This window comes from Oreochromis niloticus, linkage group LG12 (genome assembly GCF_001858045.2).
Source record: "Oreochromis niloticus isolate F11D_XX linkage group LG12, O_niloticus_UMD_NMBU, whole genome shotgun sequence".
In the NCBI taxonomy this organism is placed as follows: domain Eukaryota; kingdom Metazoa; phylum Chordata; class Actinopteri; order Cichliformes; family Cichlidae; genus Oreochromis; species Oreochromis niloticus.
In genome coordinates this window covers 33,834,413-33,855,979 of record NC_031977.2, presented here as the reverse complement: position 1 = coordinate 33,855,979, position 21,567 = coordinate 33,834,413, and the positions used below count along the sequence as shown (strand labels likewise).

The following is a 21,567-nucleotide window of genomic DNA, read 5'->3' as shown; positions in this document are numbered from 1 at the left end:
CAATCTGATGAGTTTCCAAAGTGTTCCTTTAATTTGTTTGAGTAGTATATAAAATAAATTCTGCAAAAGATGATGAAATGAGTGAAATTTGGAACATTTTTAAATACAGTTTATGGTTTACCTGTTGGTTTTTCTCTGAATCTTCTAGTCATCCAAGATTTTCTCTACTCTCCAAGTTTGTAAAGCAGTTTTTTCACACTGCTGTTGTGCATTTAAAGTACCGAACAAATGAAACTGATCCAATGTCATTAAACCATATTACAAATGTGCAATGCGTCTTCCTCACAATAAGGAGCAGGTCTAAGATCGGTGTGGAAATGCTGCTTTTTAAACACTAAGCAGGTATCTTGGGAATAAGAACAGTAATTCTGAGCACTCGCCTCTTCCCCTGAATATGAACCGCTTCATATGTCAGAACGCAACATAGATAAAACTGCTCCATTTCACCCTCTGTTCGATCCCCTCGTGGCTTCGCTCAGACCAGATTGCCTCTGAAATAAAACAGATGGTACGCGTTCGGTGGGAAACAGACTAAAAATTGCGCCGCCCTTACAGTGCACATTTGGAGGACCTGTGTTTGTGTGTTTGATTCAGTAAATACTAGTTTTCAGAATATTTGGACAGATTCAGTAGGAAGTTTGAGCGTCTGCTTCCAATGCTGCTTGGCACAGACATGAGGAGATTCGAGGGAGGAGGACTGGCTGCCAGTGTTTGGAACAGAGAGCAAATTTAGGCCATTATGACATTAAATGAAATATTCAGCTCCGTGTTATTTCACGCTGTGTCTCCATGTGTTTCGCTGTCATTTGCTCAAACTATTTACTGCAGTTTTGGATAAAGTCTTCTGCTCTGAAATGCTGTCACGGTTTTCTCAGTCGCTTGAACAAAAAGCAAATTCAATTTGATGGCTGTCGATTCGAGAGCAGACTCCACATAAGCCAAGCCGCACAAGGCCAAAAGGGGCCACATGTTTGTTGATATGGCCAGAACAAACTGAGAATTTGAAATTGAGATCTGTCCAAGTCAAGTATTACCTTTTTGATTTTTAAATATTGAGCATTGGAGCTACATGACTACAGGTGGATAGACTGGGAAAGCAGAGCCATTTCTGTGACTGAACTGTTGTTTGGTTTCTGGGTCTTGGCTGGAGACCCAGCTCTCTTCAGCAGGAGAAACTGCACGAGCAGTGGAAGTGGTCCACGGGTGCACAAAACAAAGATGTTGAATTAAACCAAACATCCTTTTTAAACATTATGGATGCAGTCACCGAACTTTAGGGTATCTTATTGCATCACTGGGGGTTTTGGTGTCACATCTAGACCTCTGAAAGGACTCACCATGGCGGCGTACTGAGCCTGAGCAACCTGCTGCTGATACATCATCTGCTGCTGCTGCTGCTGTTGGAGCATGGCCTGTTGTTGCTGCTGCTGAAGCATGGCCTGTTGCTGCTGCTGTTGTTGGAGCATGGCCTGCTGCTGCTGCTGCTGCTGGAGCATTGCCTGCTGCTGTTGCTGTTGCTGCTGCTGCTGCTGAAGCTGAAGCGACTGCTGCACAGCCTGTTGGTACTGAAATCAAAATGTAAAAAAGTATGGAAAACATTGCCTCCAAGTGATGGCTTAAAAATGACTGATGCATAATAACTGGGATCATTGTGTGATGTACCTGGAGGTATTGGAGTTGCTGTGCATTTGCATGTTGTTGCTGCACTGCCTGGTGGTGGTGGTGATGCTGTTGTAGCTGCTGCAGACGCAAATCACCAGGTTGTAGCTGCTGCAGGACTCTGTGTTGTTGACTGCTGGCCTGTGGCTGAGGCTGTTGCTGAGGCTGAGACTGTATGGATGGTTGCCCAGAGCCAGGAGTGGGAGCTGAGAGGTACAGATGAACAGTGTTTGTTCTTTAGACTCCAGAAAAGGAAATAACAAGTAAATCTGAATCCAGGAGGTCTAGGGGTTTATACATTCAGATATCACATGGTGACGAGAGCTGAGCTGGTGAAGCTGTCGATTTACCAGTCAATCAACATTCTCATCCTCATCTGTGGATGTAGGCAATGACCAAAACATTGCAGCATTATCCTCATTTAGAAGATATTTAGTTCTGGAATTTATGCAAACTCATAAATAATTTTCAGTAATTTTAAGAAATGTGTTTTGGTTTGTTTGAAAATAATACTGTGTATATAGTCTGTATTGTATTTTGTCGAAATGAAGACTTTTAACAAACTCCTTTAAGACATTTTCTTAGATGTAAAAATTCGATTCTACTGAAGTTTAACAAACCTTTCTGGCCGTTGCTGACGGGTGCTGAAGGCACGGTCATCTTGACAGGGGTGACAGTGTTGGTGAGAGGCAGGACATTACTGTTTGCAGCCTTTGGCCGCTGTCTGGGAGCTATCGATGTTTCCGTTGGGCCCACAGAGTCTGTGATCCTGTAAAGGAGGAAGCAAAAGTGTCCCTCAGCATGTGCAGGAAGAACTTTACTATGTGCCCTTGTAACAGCTGACAGGCTGTGATCTCAAGAGGTGAAAAAAACAATAAAATAAAAAATGAACACATAAGATTAAAGTAATCCATCATTCCCATTTTCAGTTTATACATAATAAAACTGTCGGTGAGCAGCACCTGGCTTTCGTCAAGCTCTTCTTAGCAGCGACCTCGCTGGCTGTCAGAGGTTCAGGGAGTGACGTCGGGATGGGAGAGTTCTAGATAAACAGCAGGGAGGTTCATTTTAATAAGCCAGTGAGGAAAGGCTAAGGACATGCTGACTGTTTTATGCCTGTGACTTACGAAGAGATTTGGCACTGGACAGTCTTTTCCAGCTAATTTGAAGGCAAAATAGGACACTTGGTAAATGTCAGGTCTCTTCTCCTGGTCTGGTTCGAGCATATATCCTGAAGAAGATTAAATAAAAAAAAAAGAGGTCACTTTATACACTTCAAGAGCAAGATTTCTATAGTTAACTAAAACTAAAAGGAAGTTTCAGTTACTTGAAACAAAAGTAAAAACTAGACAGTTGAAAAAAAGAAACTACTTGAAACCACTTTCATGCATTTGTTCACTGATCTTTTGCTTGTTGGGTAATTGTGTACACCACTACACTATTGAGCTGTTGTAATATCTTGTCTAAATTCCTAATTCTTGACCCTGACATTATAATAATTAAGAGAAAACTTTTCTTTTAAAACTAAACATTTTCAATCCAGAAGAATGAAACAGAAACCAGCAAACCCACTCTGCAAAGTAAGTAAAGCTAAACTAAAAATATATTTATATTAAAAAAAAATACATTTTTAAAAAGCTTAACTATATCAACTCCGGTGGAGAACAACACGTATTCGGCATGTATCGCCTTCCCTCGACCACTTGGTGGAGCTGTTTGTCAAGTGTTTTAAAAAGGAAGCTCGCCACAGGATACATTTGGGGAAGTGAAATAACTTGAGCACAAACGTGACTGACGGTCCTCAACTGGTTCAAACAGGCTTGAGTTGGGTAAATGCATTAAAAAAAAAAAAAAAAAAAAAAAAAAAAAAAGACTGAAAGAGATCACTCTGTGGGTGACAGCAACGGAAAAGAAACCACACTAAAAAGGTGGAAACTGTAACCTGGCTTTGTATTTTTTATATTTATCTGTGAAATTACATCAAAGTAACATTTGGTACGGTCAAGCCTAAAGTCAAGCTCCATAATGTGGGATTTCCAATTTAAACAACATTTTTTCTCATCTTTGATAATCTGCAAATGTGGGAGACAAATTACAGACAGAATATTTTGCTAGTTTACAAAATAATGTTAAATAACTACTGAATCAAAAAAAGACATACCGCAGAAAAAACAAATGAAAGTTATTCTGGACAGTTATTAATAACTATAAAGCTGTATTCAGCTGCTCCGTGTGACACGTTAAACTCCAACTTACTGATTAAACAGTGCAACTTGAAGGAGAATTTGGAGTTATCTGGAACGATAAAGGTTCCATCACATATGGCGACTTGACTCTCCCCAAATGGAAGTGCGAAGAAACACAGCTTGTACAACAAGCATCCAAGTGCCTGCGGAGAAAACACAAACAATCTGGTCAAACACCTGTATCCAGTTACTTTGAGGGTGGGCACTGCTAGAGACTCAGTCCCAGTGCCAACATCATACCCAAGTTTTGTTAGTGTGTATTCTATCGCAAAACCCAAAACACCCAGCGTGAGGAGTGTATGCATGTTTTCAATTCAAACTCCACTTCATTTTCTTCCAAAATAAAGTAGCTAATAATAATAATAATAATATTGATGAAACATTTCATTAAACACTGGATGCCATGGAAGTTTTTGGTGCAGACACATTTTGTTTATAACTGAAGAAATACTAGGTTTTTTCACACTAAGCCCAAACAGCCCAAAGGATTTAAAGCAAAACTCCGTAAGTACCCAAAATACCCATCAGACCCTGGGTGCTTTCCTCCTTGCCCTGAGACAATGAAGATACAAACAACAGTGATAAACTTTAAATGCATGTTTGCGGAATTACTGAACCACTGAAATTATCTTTAAGATGTTTTCAGTAATTTGGTGGCTTGTGATAAAATTGACTGAAAGGCTTAAATAGAAAACAAATCAAGATTACCATTAAAGGATACAAGAAGTCTTTGTAAGAGGTCTAAGATGATGTTTGCAGGAGAATTATCAATGGTGCTCATTGGTATTCATCACATTAAAATAAAAGAAAAATGGACTTCTACAATCACTGAATAGATCAAGAAACTGGAAATGATGCTTCCTTTCTCTTCCTACAGAGGTGCACAGGTCCTTATTAGAAAATAATTAATATTTTTATTCATGTCACAGGCTAAAAAACTGCGTTTACAAAATCAGGCCCAGAGTCTGCTCTGCAGGCAGTATGGCTGTCCAAACAAACCGGCATGCAAAAGTGCTCTGAACTAAAACATATATTCAGCTTAAGCTATATTTGGCTCCAGTATCCAGCATATCTGCTGACCATGCAGTTTGAGATGAAAGAGACTTTGGAATTAGCCGCACCATTAGGGAACTGTTTCCCTTTAAGCGCTCCGTCTGATGATAGTCTGCACCACTCTCCTTAACAAGCTAATCCAGGCTGATGCTAAACTCTTAATCTAAGTGAGACAGCATGACCACCAAACAACCCCACAAAGTAGGAATAAACGCTTAAGAAATGTGTGTGAGGCACAGCTCACCGTCAGGCACATGGCTCAAAAACAGGAAGTGACAGCACATGGGGTAGTTGACAGGAAGCTGGGGGTTTTTTGGACTCCTGCAATAGGCATTTTCCTTCAACCCGAGACTGATTTGAAGCACGTTCATCTTTTAACATGCAGTCTGATAGTTACCTTTAGTTTTTTTAGATACTGATTTAAATAATTTGATCAGTTGAATAACTCTGACCGACTGAAGCCACTTTCCTCAGGCTGTGATGAGCCGTGCTGTGTCTTACTACTGACTGAATAGTATGTATTCAGAGAGGAAGTATTTTATAGACATGCACAGTAAAAGGATCAACCTTAATCTCATCATCATCACTTTATTACTGATGCACAATATTGATGCATGAATCTGATATTTGGATCAGATATCACTCTGAGCCTGACTCAAAAACCCTGATCAGGTATCTGTGACAATGGGCTCATCTACAGGCCCATCTGTTCGATTCAGTTTAATGCCACTTTGTGTTTATGGGTTGGCAACAACTAGCCAGAGATCTAACGTAGCATGGAGTAAGCAAATAGCACAGGGTCAAGAGTGTGGCGCCTTTAATTCCTTGTGAAAGTTTCTGATTTGACACCACAGATTCTTCCAATCTACTGATAATTTTAGGTATTTTTGAATGTTTCAAACAAAATCAGATGCTTACTGCACATTCTGAGAAATAAAACACTAGTTGTCCCATTAACAGCCACATCCTTGGCTGTTTTAGAGTGTTAACCTACACAATTCCTCAATAATGGCTCCTCTCCAAGCACTTGTTTCTGCTTCTCTGCCTCTTGCTTTCAAAACAGCGGAGGCCCATTTCACACAAGTCTATCAAGGCCCTTAACTGAGTCTAATAATCACATATGGACCCAAAATGAAAAAGGACGGGGAGCAGGGAGGGAAGAAAAGATCAGATGGAGCTCTGGCTTTGTTGTGACTGATGTTGCTCAATGTTTTATGAAGGAAAAACACTGCTGGAGAGCTGGTGGAGGCAAATAGCTGGGAGAGAAAGAGAGAGAGGAGGAACCTGTCGGGGCAGAGTACTGCCAGGCCAAACCAGCCCTGCAGCCTGCATAACACACACAGACAGCATACATACAAACAGGGAAGGACCTTACCCATATATCAGCCTTAGTGGTGATGGCTTTTCCTGCATACAAGTTAATCATCTCCGGCGCGCGGTATGAAAGGGTTGTGTACCTGTGCAACACAACAACAGGAAGTAATCGATGAAAGACATGTCCTGTTCAAAAATCAAGCACTTCTAGGAACTTTCTCCCCGTCATTCACTGCTGATTTACATTTCTGCTCTACCACATTTTCAGTATTTGTATTTTCTTTTTTTAAATCAAGTGTATTTCAGTCACTCAACTGATGTTTAAATTTAGTGATTACAACAGAATACAGTTAAGAGCTTGGCAACTAGGCTCTGTATTACACACAGAAAATTGGGGAGTGATTACTAAACATCCCCTGGAGCCTACAGGTGGATGCTGGGGTGGAGGAGGGGCTGGAACGTATCCAGGGACTCCTCCTGTGTGAAATCTGCAGCTTGAATATGTGTAGTAGCTAGAATCAAACTATTGTATTCAGCTGTTTTAACACTGATCAAGTAGGACAGGAGAGGATTTTTAGGTTTCATAACAACATGTTTGGCTCTTACAGTGAACCAAAACAAAAAATGTAGCTAAGCAGCTAAACAACAGGCTCAATAAGAGGCCTGATAAAGTCAAGGGGAACTTAACATTCAAATGACCTTTTCTCTTCTGATTCATCACTACAAACAACTTTCAGTGCAAAGCAAAAGCACATCATTGCAAAAGAAAGGGGTGTGCTTGATTTGACACACACACACACACACACACACACACACACACACACACACACACACGCACACACACACACACACACACACACACACACACACACACACACACACACCTCTCAGTGAGGACATCTAATTGACATAATGCTTTCCCTAGCCACTTACTGCAACCATCAAAAATGAATGTCTAACCTTAACCATAGCCTAACTGTAACCCTGACATTAAAACCACATTTTGAGCCTCAAAAATGCCTTCAAACTCGTGGGGAACAGGATTTGTCCCCATAAGTGACTGTTTGTCCCCACAAGTATAGTAGCATTCCAATTTTCTGTACTCAAAGGCATCTAAACATAGTACACACAAACCAGTTTTTTGTTTTTCTAGTCACTAGCCAAAGTTATAATTGAAATTCAAATTCAAACTTTTATGTGTATTGTTTTGCACTTTCACATAAATACAAGCTTTCAATGCTTTGAGAAAACTTTGCATTAATGACTTTGTCTGCTTCTGTTTATTGATGCACAGAAAAAAAAAAGACTGCAGGTCAGAGAGTTCTTAATTTACTGCAATAGAAGAACAAACATTTCATTTAGTTTCCTCTTCAGAATCTGTCTGATAACATTCAAAACAGCTGGTTGCATTTTGAGCAAGTCCAGCTTTGAAATGTGAGATGGAAAACCAGCTGAGTCAGCGTAGATCTAGAGCCCATTTCTGTATGACGGGCCAGATTTACACATCGTCCTATTACTGATAACAACCACACATACTGCACTTTATTGCAGCTATAAACGGGTGAAATTTAACAGGCCAACGCTGAACTGCTTCTGTGATTTGACACTATACAAACAGAATCACATCTAAGACTGCAGATCCCTCCCATACAAATGTGCAGTGGGCAAGAAGTGCCTACATAATCACATCCCATTACTGGGCATAATCTCTGATATCTGTTGGGTCTGGGCCATTACGCAGCCACCTACCACAGACGGCAGCACCGCTCTCTGCACTGGAAATTATTTTTAAAAAAAATTTTAAAAAAGCAAAGAGGAAACTAAGAAAGATAGCAAGGCAAGAAACTGCCAAGAAACTGCCACACGGTGCACACTGACCTTGTTTATGTGCCTCACATTTCCTCTGAATTCAAGATTTGATTATCAGCAACGATCTTTAAAGGCTCGTAAACACGCATGCACACACGCACACAGTCTACATTAGTGTGACCTCATCCAACAATGTTTTCACTTTCTGACTTATATTAGTTTGTTTGTTTTTTCATATTTTTTGCCAAAACAACAAATATAAGACTATGATTCTTGTTATGGTTATCCGTTTTGTTTTTATTATTATTATTTATGTTAGATAATGACATATAAGCATTTTTACATTTTACTCTTTTTATACTTCATGCTGCCCATCTTAGCCCGGGACATTTTCTCACAGAATAGATTCCTTAATCTCATGAGTTTTACTTCAAGAAAAGTTATTATTAACAGTAAAATGTAATTAAGTAAATTGAATCCACCAGCCACTAAAACAAACTGTCATGAACATATTAACAAGTATTATATTCACTCAGTCTACCTCTCAGTGTGAAGCAGTCCCTGATTACTCATCAGACCAATCTTATTGTTTCATATGGATTCAGAAAAAGAAAATTTTTGACTTTTTAAAATGGCAAAAAATAAATAAAAGTCCTAATTTAGAGACTTGAAGGGGTTGGTGGTGGCGTTTAACAGCTCATCCCTCATAGGACACATTTTTACACATCAGCTGTCCTATTTCAAAAACATCAAAACTGGTTATGTTCAGGCCCTAAAAGCCCTTACTTCTTAATCTCGTCCTCCACAGCAGCCACGCCGTCCTTCTGTGGCAGTAAAACTCTGTGAGTGGCGCTGCCAAAGTCGCACAGCACATAATTTCCCTGGTCATTCAGCAGGATATTCTCAACCTGGCAAAAAAGAAAGAGAGCAGGATTTGGAATGTTTTCATGAGAAAAATGACATAATGGAAATAAAAACTATTGGAAAAATTAATGAAAACCCTACACTACACAGCACAGATGCACCTAGCGAGGGGGGAAAAAACAACTACAACAGCAACAGAATTCTAATGTGTTAGTGTGCACAGGTAAGTAGAAGTCTCTACTGTTTTCAGAGCATCTCAGCTGCAGTCTTAGTTGCAATGTTTAATGTTTTAATTTCATAATTTGTCGCTCTTCACTTTGACGGTTTATACCTCACTTATGGATGCTTTAGATTTCAACTGCTGGCTTTTGTTGAACATAGCTTTCAGGTCAGGTCTAAATGTTGGTAAATCATAACTAACGAGGGGCTGTTTTTTGAAGTCATCAAATGTTATCTGCAATTACACACATAGTCCAACCATTCATTAATACACTATACCCAAGTCATACTTTTCCACACTGGGGAGAGCACACCGTTCCCCAGGTGTAAACACAAAGCCACTGCCTTAGTGACACACTAAACACAACGACACCTCACTGGCTATTGCTTGCATGTGGTCTAGAACAATGCATCCTAACACGCAGAGGTCAAAAGACATCAGAAATGTGGAGATGGTCAAGGTCAAGAGGAAAATGAAGAAGACAAAGAAGGCCAAGAGGACAACCAAGACAATTAGCTTCTGACGCAGTTTGTGCAGCTGTTGTCCAAAATGTTTTAACCATGAATGAGGCCGGAATGAGGTTCACACCAGTAATTTAGTCATCATGTGACCTAAAAAAAAAAAAAAGCCTCAGGTCCTAAAGGTATGAGTTTTAGAGTCAAAAGCAAAGACTGGCAGTTCATATCTGTTGGCGCTGCAAACAAATAATATATCTGTTTTTATAACAGATTATTAAGCAAATGAAAATAAACTGGAGAAAAAGAGAGCAGCACCTATGTGTCTCAAAGGCTGGGCAAAGTAGGGTTCCCACCAGAGAAGCTGTAACCTGAATATAAGCGATGTGTATCAGTTAAACAGCTGAACCTTCAACTTCTTTTGACCCTTTCAGACTGGGTGACCAAGTGAAAAAGCATTAGCTAGCTTCCTTAACGCTACACTTGTTTCCCTCTTAGTCACACTCGTAGTCTGTTTTTCTTATACTGACTTTCATTCCTCTTCCCTTCAGTGCATATCTCAACCTCTCCAGGATCACTTGGAAGCGTAGATCGCAATGCTGTGTATAAACATAGTCCATGGAGAAACCAATGCGCCACTGCAAACAGCAAGAGGCTCAGAGCTGATCCCTGATGCAATCAGACCCCCAACATTGAACCCAACAGTGACTCCTAATGCACACCTCACCACTGTCTCGCTGTCTCATACTTGTCTCCTGCACCACTCACATACTTCTCCACTCCCGACTTCCTAAATGCACCACGGCTCCTGTTTTGGGACCCTCATATGTTTTCTCTACATCCAAGTGCAACTCCCTCTGGGATTCTCAATCAGCACAATCAAAGCAAAGATCGAAGCAAATATCACATTATGACTGCTCAGTATGAAGTCATAAAGGTGCTTCCCTGACCCTCACCTCTCTCCTTAACCTAGCTTCAACAACTCTCTCCTGTAACTTCATGGTGTGGCTCATCAGCCTTTGTTTTTTTAAGTCTGTAGGTTTTAAAAGCTCTTCACATCACCCTTGTTCTTGAAACTTTCTACCAGCACACTTCTTGTCCATTCCTCAAGCATCTTCTCACAGTCCTGGACTGTGAAAGGATCTCATTAGTGTATGTTTAATGAAAAACCTTAAAAACATAGACACTGCTTCCTGGCACTCTGAACTTATTTGGAAAGTCAGACTGATATGAAATATTCCACTAAAATCACATCAGCTGTGATAGACAGATGAGCAAACAACCAAACGGTGGCTCATCGACTCCTATTACGTTATACAGAGATTCTATCCTCACGAAACCTGATCTAACACTGTGATGTTTTAGTTGAAGTGAGCAGGCCAGTGCAGGTTTAATGCCTCACTTTTCAGTTAATATTGCTACTTTCTTTCCACCTTAAAACATTAAACAAATTTAGAAAGGATGATTGGGTAAAAAGACTGGAAAAGAGAGAAAATGAGGCAGAAAGAAAAGCAACCAGGAATAAGATTTAAAAATTAAACATCTTAAAGGAGGAAACCAGTGATGTGTTTGTGGGAGATGTGGCAGAAAAGATGAGAGACCAAAAAGACTAAACTGTCCAAGGCAAACCTGAGCTAATGAAAGAAACAGTGAGTGCCTCAATCTGTTGACAGCTCAGGGTTAAGGGCCTTTTTTGCACTCTCACTTCCCCTGGCACTGCGTGACTGGGCCTCCGCAGTCTTTTGTGTCCCTGCAACGTTATGTAAGCCGTGTAGGCTGAACAGATAGACAGCGAACAGAGGACCAGCCTGTGGAGCTGAAGGGACTGCACTGTTTAGAGGCTTGTCCAACTGGACTGAGTACAGCAGTGCACTGATGGGGCCACTGAGGAGGATTCAACTAGGGTGGGAAATTACCACCAGTCTCCAGGCATCAGCAAATGAGGGCAAATCTGGCTTTTAGCCACCCTTTGAATTAGAAATCTAAAAATTAAAGTAGGTTAAAGTTGGCCAGGATAATTTAACTTTGGAGCTCTGGAACAATCCGGAAAAGGTCATAGATGAGCAACAAACGGGGTTATCGGACGAGAGGAAGGAGCGGAAGTAAGTGAACAAGTTGGCAAAGGAAGCAGCGATACGTAAGAGGAAGCAGAGGAGTGAGAATGAGGGGTGAAGTAAAACTAAAGCATTCCTCCTGCTGACCAAGCAAATTTAGTTCACTCATAAACAACATCTGACATTTAATTAAATAGAAACCTGCTTGAACTGCAAACCAGAGTTACTCATTCTGTGTGCGTTTGCTACACGTGCGTCTCCAGGAAAGGGTTTACAGTTTGTAGGTGACACACTTTTAACTGTAAAGTTAATCATTTAACAAATCCGACACTGTTTAACAGTATCAGATTTCAAACCGTAATAATGTGTAGACTACATCGCATTTAAACAAAAGTTATGTTTTAATACTTCCCCAACTAAGCTGTTGGTTTATATTACCTGGTGCCTTATCCTATTAACTTCACTAAAGCTCAAGTGGTGGCAAACATGAATGTATATACACGAATGGCTATCTAAGACCTTTATACCAAATCTGTTTCAAAGTAGTGGTAAATTAATTACCAGCCTACTGCAAGAGTAATCATGGTAAATGATTTATATTAGTTACAACCGTTGGTAATTGTAAGAGACTGTGTCACCTTTATTTTAAGACTCAAATGTTTTGGGGGATGTGTTAATTAGAGCATAAAACTTCGTCGTGTTAAAGGAAAAATATACTATTTGGGGGGACGGGGCATAGATGATTTGTAAATTAATTGACTTCCAGTTTCCCACAGTTTATTTCCCTTTTCTTTTAAATATTAGCTTAAGAATTCCTTTAAATAAAGAATCCAAAGACTTTGTTTTCTTCATTTGTGTGGATAAACACCTGCTATGTGTAAGTGTGATTCTTGCAGTCAGGCCGCGGACTAGTTATACAAAATAACAAGGTTTGTTTTTTGTTTTTTTTATTCTTTTGGGTGATGAGCCCTTTGAAATCTCAGTTTAGATTGAAATTTGTTAATGTACATTCATTCATCTTTCTTTCTTTCTTTATTGTTTTACACTGCACAAGTGTATACCTGTCACCAACCCATCTGTCCATCATTTAAGCTTCTTTCATGAAACAGAGGAGAGGGTAGAAAAAACAAAAATACCAGCCTCACCTTAAGGTCTCTGTGGATGATGGGTGTTTTGCATTGGTGCAAGCGGGCCACGGCCTCGCACGTGTCACAGAAGATGTGGAGGACCTCAGCCTCGCTGAAGCCCACATTTAACCGCTGGTTCATCTGCTTCACTACCTGCCCCGCTGCAGAGAGCGAGAGAGCGAGAGAGAGAGAGAGAGAGAGAGAGAGAGAGAGAGAGAGAAAGGGGTTGGAGAGACCGCTTTAGGAGTGAAAACAGATCAAAACAATACCCGCCGGCATGTTTGACCATACAAACGCTCAACTATTCTCAGTAACTGCAGTACTGTTTGCATGTGAACTTATTCTGATGAGGGCAAAACTGTTTTAAAGGGCAGTCCGAAACAAGCAGCTATGATCAATATAGAGGCCAGGGGTGCTAAAATAATAATCACACTTTAATCTCAATTACTCAACACAATTCTTTAACTTATGATGCTTGCATTAAAGGAAAAAGAAAGAGGCAAATGCTGCTGGGCACAAAGGGTTGCCTGGTAGACATAGGTAATGGCCATCATGACTCCAGGGTGGGTTGTTTTTTTTTTTGTCTATGAAGCCTATTTCAACCAATGGTAACAACATGATCACACAAGCCCGCCTTACCGTGAGAACAGATGGGGGCAAAAAAGATGACTCAGGGCTTTATAAGAAGGACTAAAAGCACAGTGCTGCAAGCACTTCGTTTATAACCAATTATTTTAAAAAGTTAGAAACAGAAATGAGAGCCTCACAGCAAAAATACATGGAAAAGACCAGTCTTATTTCAGTTATTTTGTTTTTAATAATCGTTCAGAAGCCAAAATTCAATTAATCGTCTAGCCTTAAATTAAAAAGTACCACTGCAAGACGACGCAGAATGCAAACAAAATGCTGCACATTTTTACTTTTTCCTTACACATTTATTCCTCTGCCTCTTGGACTTTATCCTCAATTTGCTTAATTGGTGAAGTTTGTGCTGATTAATGGGGCCATTGTGCTTGCTGTTCTTGCTCTGCCAAACCGTGCCATACGACAAAAGTGGCGGCCTATCTGTGGGCCCTTGTGTTGTATCAGCTGGTCACGTAAGTCTCAATTTACAGTTATTTACAGTTTTTTTTACAGTTTTAATGATATATCAGTACAGAACAGATTAACAGATATAGAGGGAGATGTTGCAACAGTTTGAAAAGCCAAAGCTTTCTGGGGAAAAAATTTCACAGAGAGAGAGAAAAAAAAAGTCTTTGAATAACCCACCACATTGGTTGCTTTGGCAACCAATACTGGAGTCCTAGCACACTAACCCAACAGCAAGCCAGCCAGCTTATTATCAGCTTGTTAGCCGATTATTCATTGCTTGTCCTTTTGTGTTTATTTTTTTCCCCACCTAAACAAAAACAGAACTCAAACCAAAATAAAAACCAGAAGTGCTTTTTAAAAAATAAAACTACTACATGAATAAAGCAGAACTGTGAGGCCTGTCAGAACATGTTTATATTTACAGGGACAGGCTGTACCTTTACAGTACTCCATGAGGATCAGGACCTCCCACACGCTGTCTGACACAGGACTGATCGTAGAGTCCAGGTAACCAACGATGTTCTTATGGCCCGACAGCTCTTTCTGCAAAGAGGAAGAAAACGGGTGGAGATCGGGACAGAAAGAAATATCAAACACATGGTGAAGAAAGACACAAAGAATCAACTGATGTGATAAAAGGATCGTCAGACTGGACACAAAATTTTCTTTTCCTTCTTTTTTAGTGAGTGCTGGTTCATGTTTAGACATGTAGTGTTGCTACTATATTGGTTCAGTTATGGTTCACCCAGCTATTGAATGTAGAAGCATGAAAACCGCAGTCTGAAATAATGTACTGCAAACTGCTTTAAAGAGTCCCGCCATGTTAATCAGAGATGAGTCACCGATGAGCCAATTACACTGCATAAAATCTTAAACACTGCAGTTGTTTTTTTTTTAAATTCATCCATAAAATAAAACAAATTCTCCTAGAATTAAAACATCTTCTAAATTAGTAAAAAGTTTTTCTGAAATATTTGCAAATGCTGGTTTTGCGATGTATGAGTGGAAGAAAAACACAGGTGTGAGTGCAACCAGATCAAGTCATTTTAACTGCTTTCAGAGGCGAGCTCTGTTTGTTTAGTTTTTTTACTTGATAACTCATGCTCTTACACCATGCTCATCTCTTAACTCTTTTAATCTTAACTTTATTTATTCCTGTATTATTAACGCATCGGAGCACATCTGCTGGTTCCCAAAGGGCAGCACGAGGAGAGAAACTGCAGCATTTCTTGGAAACTGACACACCTACAGTAGCGTCCCGACAGACCTGAACTGTGTCAGAGTGTAAGGTCAGCTGTGTGTGTGTGACACATTGTTCCAGTTGATGAAACAAAATTGACACACAAAGCTGACTAAACAGCTCATAGTGAGCTGTTCACTGGGTTCACTGGGTCATAAACTGGGTTCAAATCGTCAAGGTGATGCTTAAGATTAACAAGGAGTTTAAAAAAACAAAACAAAAAAAACCCCAAAAGCATCAGCTCCAACTTTAGATGGAATTTAGCTACACAGTTTCCATGTTCTCACTGAAGTATTTCTTTTATATTTTGGGGGGAGGATTTTTAGGCTTCATGTTTGATTCATTGGGACAAAGGAGAATAACATGAAAGTAGGAAAAGAGTGAAGAGAGCTGCATATGTGAAATGGTTATGGGTGGACTCAAACCCAGGGCCCTGGAGCCTTTTGGCACATGGGGTGCCCACTCAACCAGGTGAGCAACCCAGCTTACCTGTGACTAAAGTATTTCTTTAAAAAAAAAGATTAATTAATTCATTAAAACTCATTTTTTAAACTGAAACTGAGACCCGCACTGAGACCAGAAAAGGGTTAAAAATGCAGCAATACAAACCTCTGGCACTATAATGACATTTTCAAAATAAAAGCCTCTAATGAGTTACAGGAAGTTAACAGGATTCTCAGAATTGTGTCAAAGGTTCTAAATAAACACTCCATGTGAGCTTTCACTGTTTATGAAATGCTGATGCTGCTCATTTATACAAACCTGAATAAGCCACTCCACTCCATTCAGCTTTTTAGCCATAACATTTAAGCACAAAGTAATAGACGAGGTGCGGCAGGAGCAACAGTACCAATAATAGAAGAACAAGAGCAAGAGCCATAACCTCATGATAAATCTAATAAATGACCCACAGAGCTCCATGTCATCCTCGTCACACCAAAGTTGTAAGAGAGGATGACGGACATTGGTAGCAAATTTTGTAAAACTATTGAAAAAGCACTTACAATGGGGACACGACTTACTCCACTGTCATATGACGATAAAGTAAAAGTAATTATCTAAATTTCCACAATGTTACTGAAACACTTCAGTAATAAACATAAGCACAAAGACTAAGTGTAGTTGAAATGAAGGAACACTGATGCTGCTCTCACCATGATAGTGATCTCTCTCTTGTAGACATTCAGGTCCGGGACATTGTTGACGTACATCCTTTTGAGAGCACAGCGTACACCGCTGTGCGTACGAGCCAGAAACACCACAGAGAAGCCTCCTGTAAGAACACAGAATGATAAGTTATCATTACATCAGCTGCTTTAAAACTTTCTCTTGTATGGAAGTTATTGTACAGGATAATATGAGGCTTCAGACAGAGGCACTCTATGTGTAAAAACTTCTGTATTGAGTCTCGTAATGGAACATGGCTCACGTTCCAACATGATGAGGAGTGCATTTATTTATTTATTTTTTTAAACCATCCATGTCACTCGTGGGTGGTTATCAGTGGTTCATCCAGATTGGTGGCCTGGCAACAAAGACACGTGCACATGCCAAACAAGAGCTTCAAGGGTTGAAAAGTGAAGCTAACAAACTAAAATCCCTCCCAAACGGATTACTTTTCTTGATTCCCTTGTGTAAAACGCCAATCACAGACTGTGTATAATGAAGCATTCTGAAAAGGACTCTAAAATGCTGATACTCTAGCAGCAGCTAACAGGTTAAGGCTAAGCTTATTTGGCCTGCATGTTCCGAACTCCAACTGGATCTAATTCGGACTAAATCACGCCATTTTCCTTTTAAACCAGAGTGGATTTCTTGATTGAAGTTTAGGGGTACAGTGTGCCAATAAAGACAGATGTGCCAGTGTGTGCTGTGATGGGGCAGCCTTTGGTCTGATTACCAGGGGTTTGCTGAGTCACTGAGTGGCGGGCATCAAAGTCCACTGACCACAGAGAGGAATGAAAGCTCTACAATGGTGCACTTGTTATGAAAGAGTCACCGCAGGACAAAAGACTGCATAGTCACTCCAATCGAAGGATACACTTATGTAGTTGTGCTACATAAGTGTATCTGATTAATGACGGTTACACCTGTGTGTCCTCGCGAGGACAGTAAACAGAAGACAGCAAGCCCCGGTCTGGCAAAGAGAACATAAACAGACTGAAGCAAAGTGTTTGCTTATATGTGGTCACAACAGTGCGTTAATGTAGCACACATTATCAGATTGGAAGGAGTGGATGATGTCATCCCACAAGCTCAGAACAGAACAAAACAGGGAGCTAAAGACAAGAGGACAAGCTGCTATGTTAGAGCTGTGTTCAGTTTAAATGTGACACTGCAAATAAAATACCAGCGTGTTCAAATTCTTTTTATTTATTTGACTCTTTCCTTCAATCGGGTTTGGCAGTGTCAAAAATGCCCAGGATCTCAGACTGGTAATTCTACGAAATCGTACAATAGATTTCTTGAGACTAAAGTTTGACTCTGTTTGGATGAGCAGCTCATATTTTCACTAGAGTTTCTTCTGTCACCAGAAAGTGACATTTATATATTACTACAATTTTCTAGTTAAGAAAAGACTGAATTTATCCCTCTGGGTTGGGAGAGCTTACGTTTCTCATGGTCTGGTTCACAAGTCATGGTAAGTTGGTGTTTAAGACCGACCTGCAGATCTGCAAGCCTTTAACTCTTAAACCTGTGAGCATACCCATCACATGCATAAAATATGTCATCTGCAGCGTCGTTCCAGCTTTGATGGCTTCTAGGACTAGGATGAGTGGACTGGTTCTGAAATGTTTCTGATATGCAGTGGAATCAAACATTTTTTGAGTGTGCACATACAGCTCCCATTAAACTACTTAAAAATAAGTCTTAAGCAATAAATAGACCTTTGAAGGGGTAGGGGAGCCCTCCCTGAGCCCGGTTCTGCTGGAGGTTTCTTTCTTCTGCTAAAGGGGAGTTTTTCCTTCCCACTGTTGCCAAAGTGCTTGCTCATATGGGGTCATATTATTGTTGGCTTTTTTCTCTGTATGTATTGCAGGGTCTACCTTACAATATAAAGCACCTTGAGGCGACTGCTGTTGTGATTTTGTGCTGTATAAATAAAATTGAATTGAATTGAATTAAGTAAATGAATTTCCTGACGGTCTAAAACAAACAGTTTTTCTCAGAAATCACCAGATACAGTTGCAGTTTTACTTTTGTTTACCCCCCCCCGTTGACTTCCTGCAACAAATGAAGTTATACTGGATAACTATCATATTAAAATAAAAATAAAATGGATGCACGACTGTCGGTGCTCAGCAGCTGTATCTGCAGCCTGGCTGTCATTTCAAGATTGAAGCAAAACAGAAATTCTGCCAAGTACAAGAGCCAAAGCCGTTTATGGCTGCTGGATGCTGTTCATTGATTTGCTTTGGTCTGCCCTGCACGCTAAGGTCAGCTTGATGGTCACTCCAAACTGCCGTGCCTCGATTAAATTGATTTCTTGTAACAAGGCAGATGAGTACAAAGCAATGAGACAGAAAACTGAATCATATGGTGGGTTAGGGGGTTGGGCTCCTATTTTAAGAGATCCTTTTTAAAACACTGGGAAGCAGTCATTTTTGCAGACTTTCTGCAAGCTGAAAAACCAAATCATTTGTGATGCGCAGCATGCTTTATGACCCCACTGTTTGAGGAAAAAGCTACCTGTGAGTCATCTTGAGGCAACCTCAAGCTCTGTGAGCTACTTTGCCACAAAGATTCAGGAAGCAGACGTAAAAATCTAACTTCAGGCAAGAAGATGTTGTGGAGGCTGAAATGGACAGGATGACAGATTTTATAAGAAGAAATCCATTTGCTTAGGCAAAGGGCCAAGAGACTGAAAAGAGCAGTCTGTTTAAGCACACATGGGAGAAATACAGCAAAGAAGGTAACTGAATAGACAGAGTTTTTTAGGACATTAAACCCTTGATGAGTCGATGTGCAGTCTAGTAAACTGAGGCAGTTGTCATGATGACTTTGAGGTGTGCAAATAACCCAAGTAATATCAGATGAGCAGCACCGATTGCAAGATTATTTCAGACTGAGATAATCGCAACAGGAGCAAATTATCGGCTCATCTCCGACCACAAGCATTTTGTTATTGGTTACAATACACAACAAAACCCTGAGTCATGAGTATCTGGGACATCTCACAGTAGACAACCTGTAATGTCAGGAAAAACACCAGAAAATGTTGTGTCTCAGATGTTTATTACTACTTGTCTGCTAATTACTTTAATGATTATTTTATTCTTTATTTAAAAAGAGTCCCACTGAGAGTGAGATTTGTGTCAGAGAGACCTGTGTATGAAAGATCAGTTTAGGAAGCAGAGCTGTGTTTACAATTTAAGGAAAGCACAAGCAAAAGTAGCTGCAGATATTCAAATATAAACTTTTAACACTCTCCAATAAAATCAGAGAATGTAGTTTTTAAATCTAGTTTTTCAGTGTGAGTAAGAGGTGTAGTGAACAACAGAAAGTCCTGTGACTGAATTTAATCAGAGATAACCATGCAATGGTTTGACGTTTGCCAAAAGCATTGTAAATACACATCATACATTGCTGCTTTCTTCTGTCCTCTTGGAGGATCATCCCACTTTATTGTACGAAATTAAAAAGATTTACCTGTGATGACATGCATGCATCATTATTGAAGTTAACAAAATCACTAAAAAGTGAAAAAAAAAAGTGCAGACAGAAGTGTGCATTGTACAAATTTTGTAATCTGTGGAGGTTTGTGTCGAGCGATTCCTCTCCCTCATACTGGTCATTATTTATGACCGAATCCGTCTTGTAATGAAGTTGTTGACAGTAGTACTTGTTATTGCACTTGTACTTGTTCTGTTCCATAGCAGAAGGAGTACAGTCTCCTGCCGCACTCTAAGAAGGTGCCTTTGGAGTACATCAGCCCTGGGGAACATAAAGATCCTCTCTGGAGAAGCAGCTGAATGCCATAACAACCAAAACATGAGATGACAGTAAGGCTGTAGATAGCTCGGTAACGGTAACCAAACCATCAATCATTTTAGCTTCTTTTTTTAACATCACTTTTAAACTAGATTTGATATGAACAAGTGTTTTTAGTCCTCATCTTTATTAATTCCTATGAATAACATGATAAAGTATCTGATAATGAGGACAAGACAACAATTTCTTGTCAGAGAAGCCAGTCTCCTGCACGGTGAAAGACCCTTTTGTCATGTCGGAGAGTCCCTCATTTGTCCAGGAAGTTTGTATGCTGGGCACAAAGCCTCTTTAAAACAAATCATTCCACCCAGAGCCACTCAAGAGAATAATACACTCAATGGCGTACTACTTCCGTGGCTGGCATAGTCATGGGGGCAACAAAAGGGCCAGGGGCTGATTTAGTAAGAATCTGGTCCTGGAGCACATGGCCTCAGTTAATCACACACCAGGCCAGCGGGAAGACATAAAGATGTATGTAGGATGTGTGGGCTGAGACTGTGACAGCCACTCTAGCTGCCAGGATCAGTGAATTAGTCAGTTTGCAATGAACGAGGGAGGGGTCACAACTTGTATCAATAACATCTATGAGCTATCCAACACCTGCACACACATGCATTCATGCTCGTTTTATTTTTAGTAGTGTGAATTAAAATCAGGGCTTAACACGTGTAATGCAGAAAATTCCCCACGTGTTGAATGACCGGCACGAAGTGCTGCAAGTAAACTGATCTTCACACCTAGAGAGTAAAGCTTATTTCAACAGGTTCCTCCAGCATACACAGACAGGCTTCCATGATGTGAAGTTGCCAGCATGCAAAATGGTCCTTTAGCTAAAATCTGACGAGGAACCTGCTCAGGAAGCTAAAACGACAACTGCATACATCAGTCCTGGGGAAGTTGATGCTGACGTGAAGCAATAACCGAAACACAACGGATTCAGAATATCTGTTGAAATGAGCTCCTCAATTTAAAAAATAAATAAATAAATACATAAATGAATAAATGCTACTGAGATGACAGATAAAAGAAAGAGGAGAAACTGAAGAACAAAAGGTAAAAAAATTAATTAAATAACACAATGTATGACCATTATAGTTAAGCTCAAAACAAGCATCTTCCTCAGTGTATAAATCCCTCCTGTGGGAAGCGATTAAGGAATGAGATTCCCCTTAATTTTGAAATACAAAGTCTCACAGTGATTCTGGTTTGGTGTTCCTAAATCCATTCAGTGTAGTAAAGTTCTGGGGATGGGGAGGATTTACTCCAGGACTCATCAGCCATTAGTCACACCTCACTATTATTTTACTTCCCCTATTGCTCATCTGTACTGCAGAGAAATGATTCAAGTAGTTCCCCATGAATACACGGTCAGCTGTCAATGACAGTTGGGAGGAAAACCCCAAGTCCATCAGGCCAAGACGGGGGTGGGGGTGGGGGTGAAG

The 21,567-nt window shown here is 40.2% G+C and overlaps 1 protein-coding gene across 1 annotated transcript in view; it reads right to left on the bottom strand.

Moving 5' to 3' along the window:
* bmp2k (BMP2 inducible kinase) overlaps positions 1-21,567 on the bottom strand; it is a 57,491-nt gene that overhangs the window by 14,320 nt on the left and 21,604 nt on the right. Inside the window, exons 2-12 of the mRNA XM_019365699.2 lie at positions 16,288-16,406; positions 14,331-14,436; positions 12,820-12,962; positions 8,868-8,989; positions 6,334-6,415; positions 3,916-4,048; positions 2,787-2,890; positions 2,622-2,701; positions 2,280-2,428; positions 1,663-1,865; positions 1,338-1,565 (exon numbers count right to left, since the gene is read on the bottom strand). Of these exons, the coding sequence (XP_019221244.1) occupies positions 1,338-1,565; positions 1,663-1,865; positions 2,280-2,428; positions 2,622-2,701; positions 2,787-2,890; positions 3,916-4,048; positions 6,334-6,415; positions 8,868-8,989; positions 12,820-12,962; positions 14,331-14,436; positions 16,288-16,406 (1,469 nt within the window). The remainder of the gene's footprint in view (positions 1-1,337; positions 1,566-1,662; positions 1,866-2,279; positions 2,429-2,621; positions 2,702-2,786; positions 2,891-3,915; positions 4,049-6,333; positions 6,416-8,867; positions 8,990-12,819; positions 12,963-14,330; positions 14,437-16,287; positions 16,407-21,567) is intronic.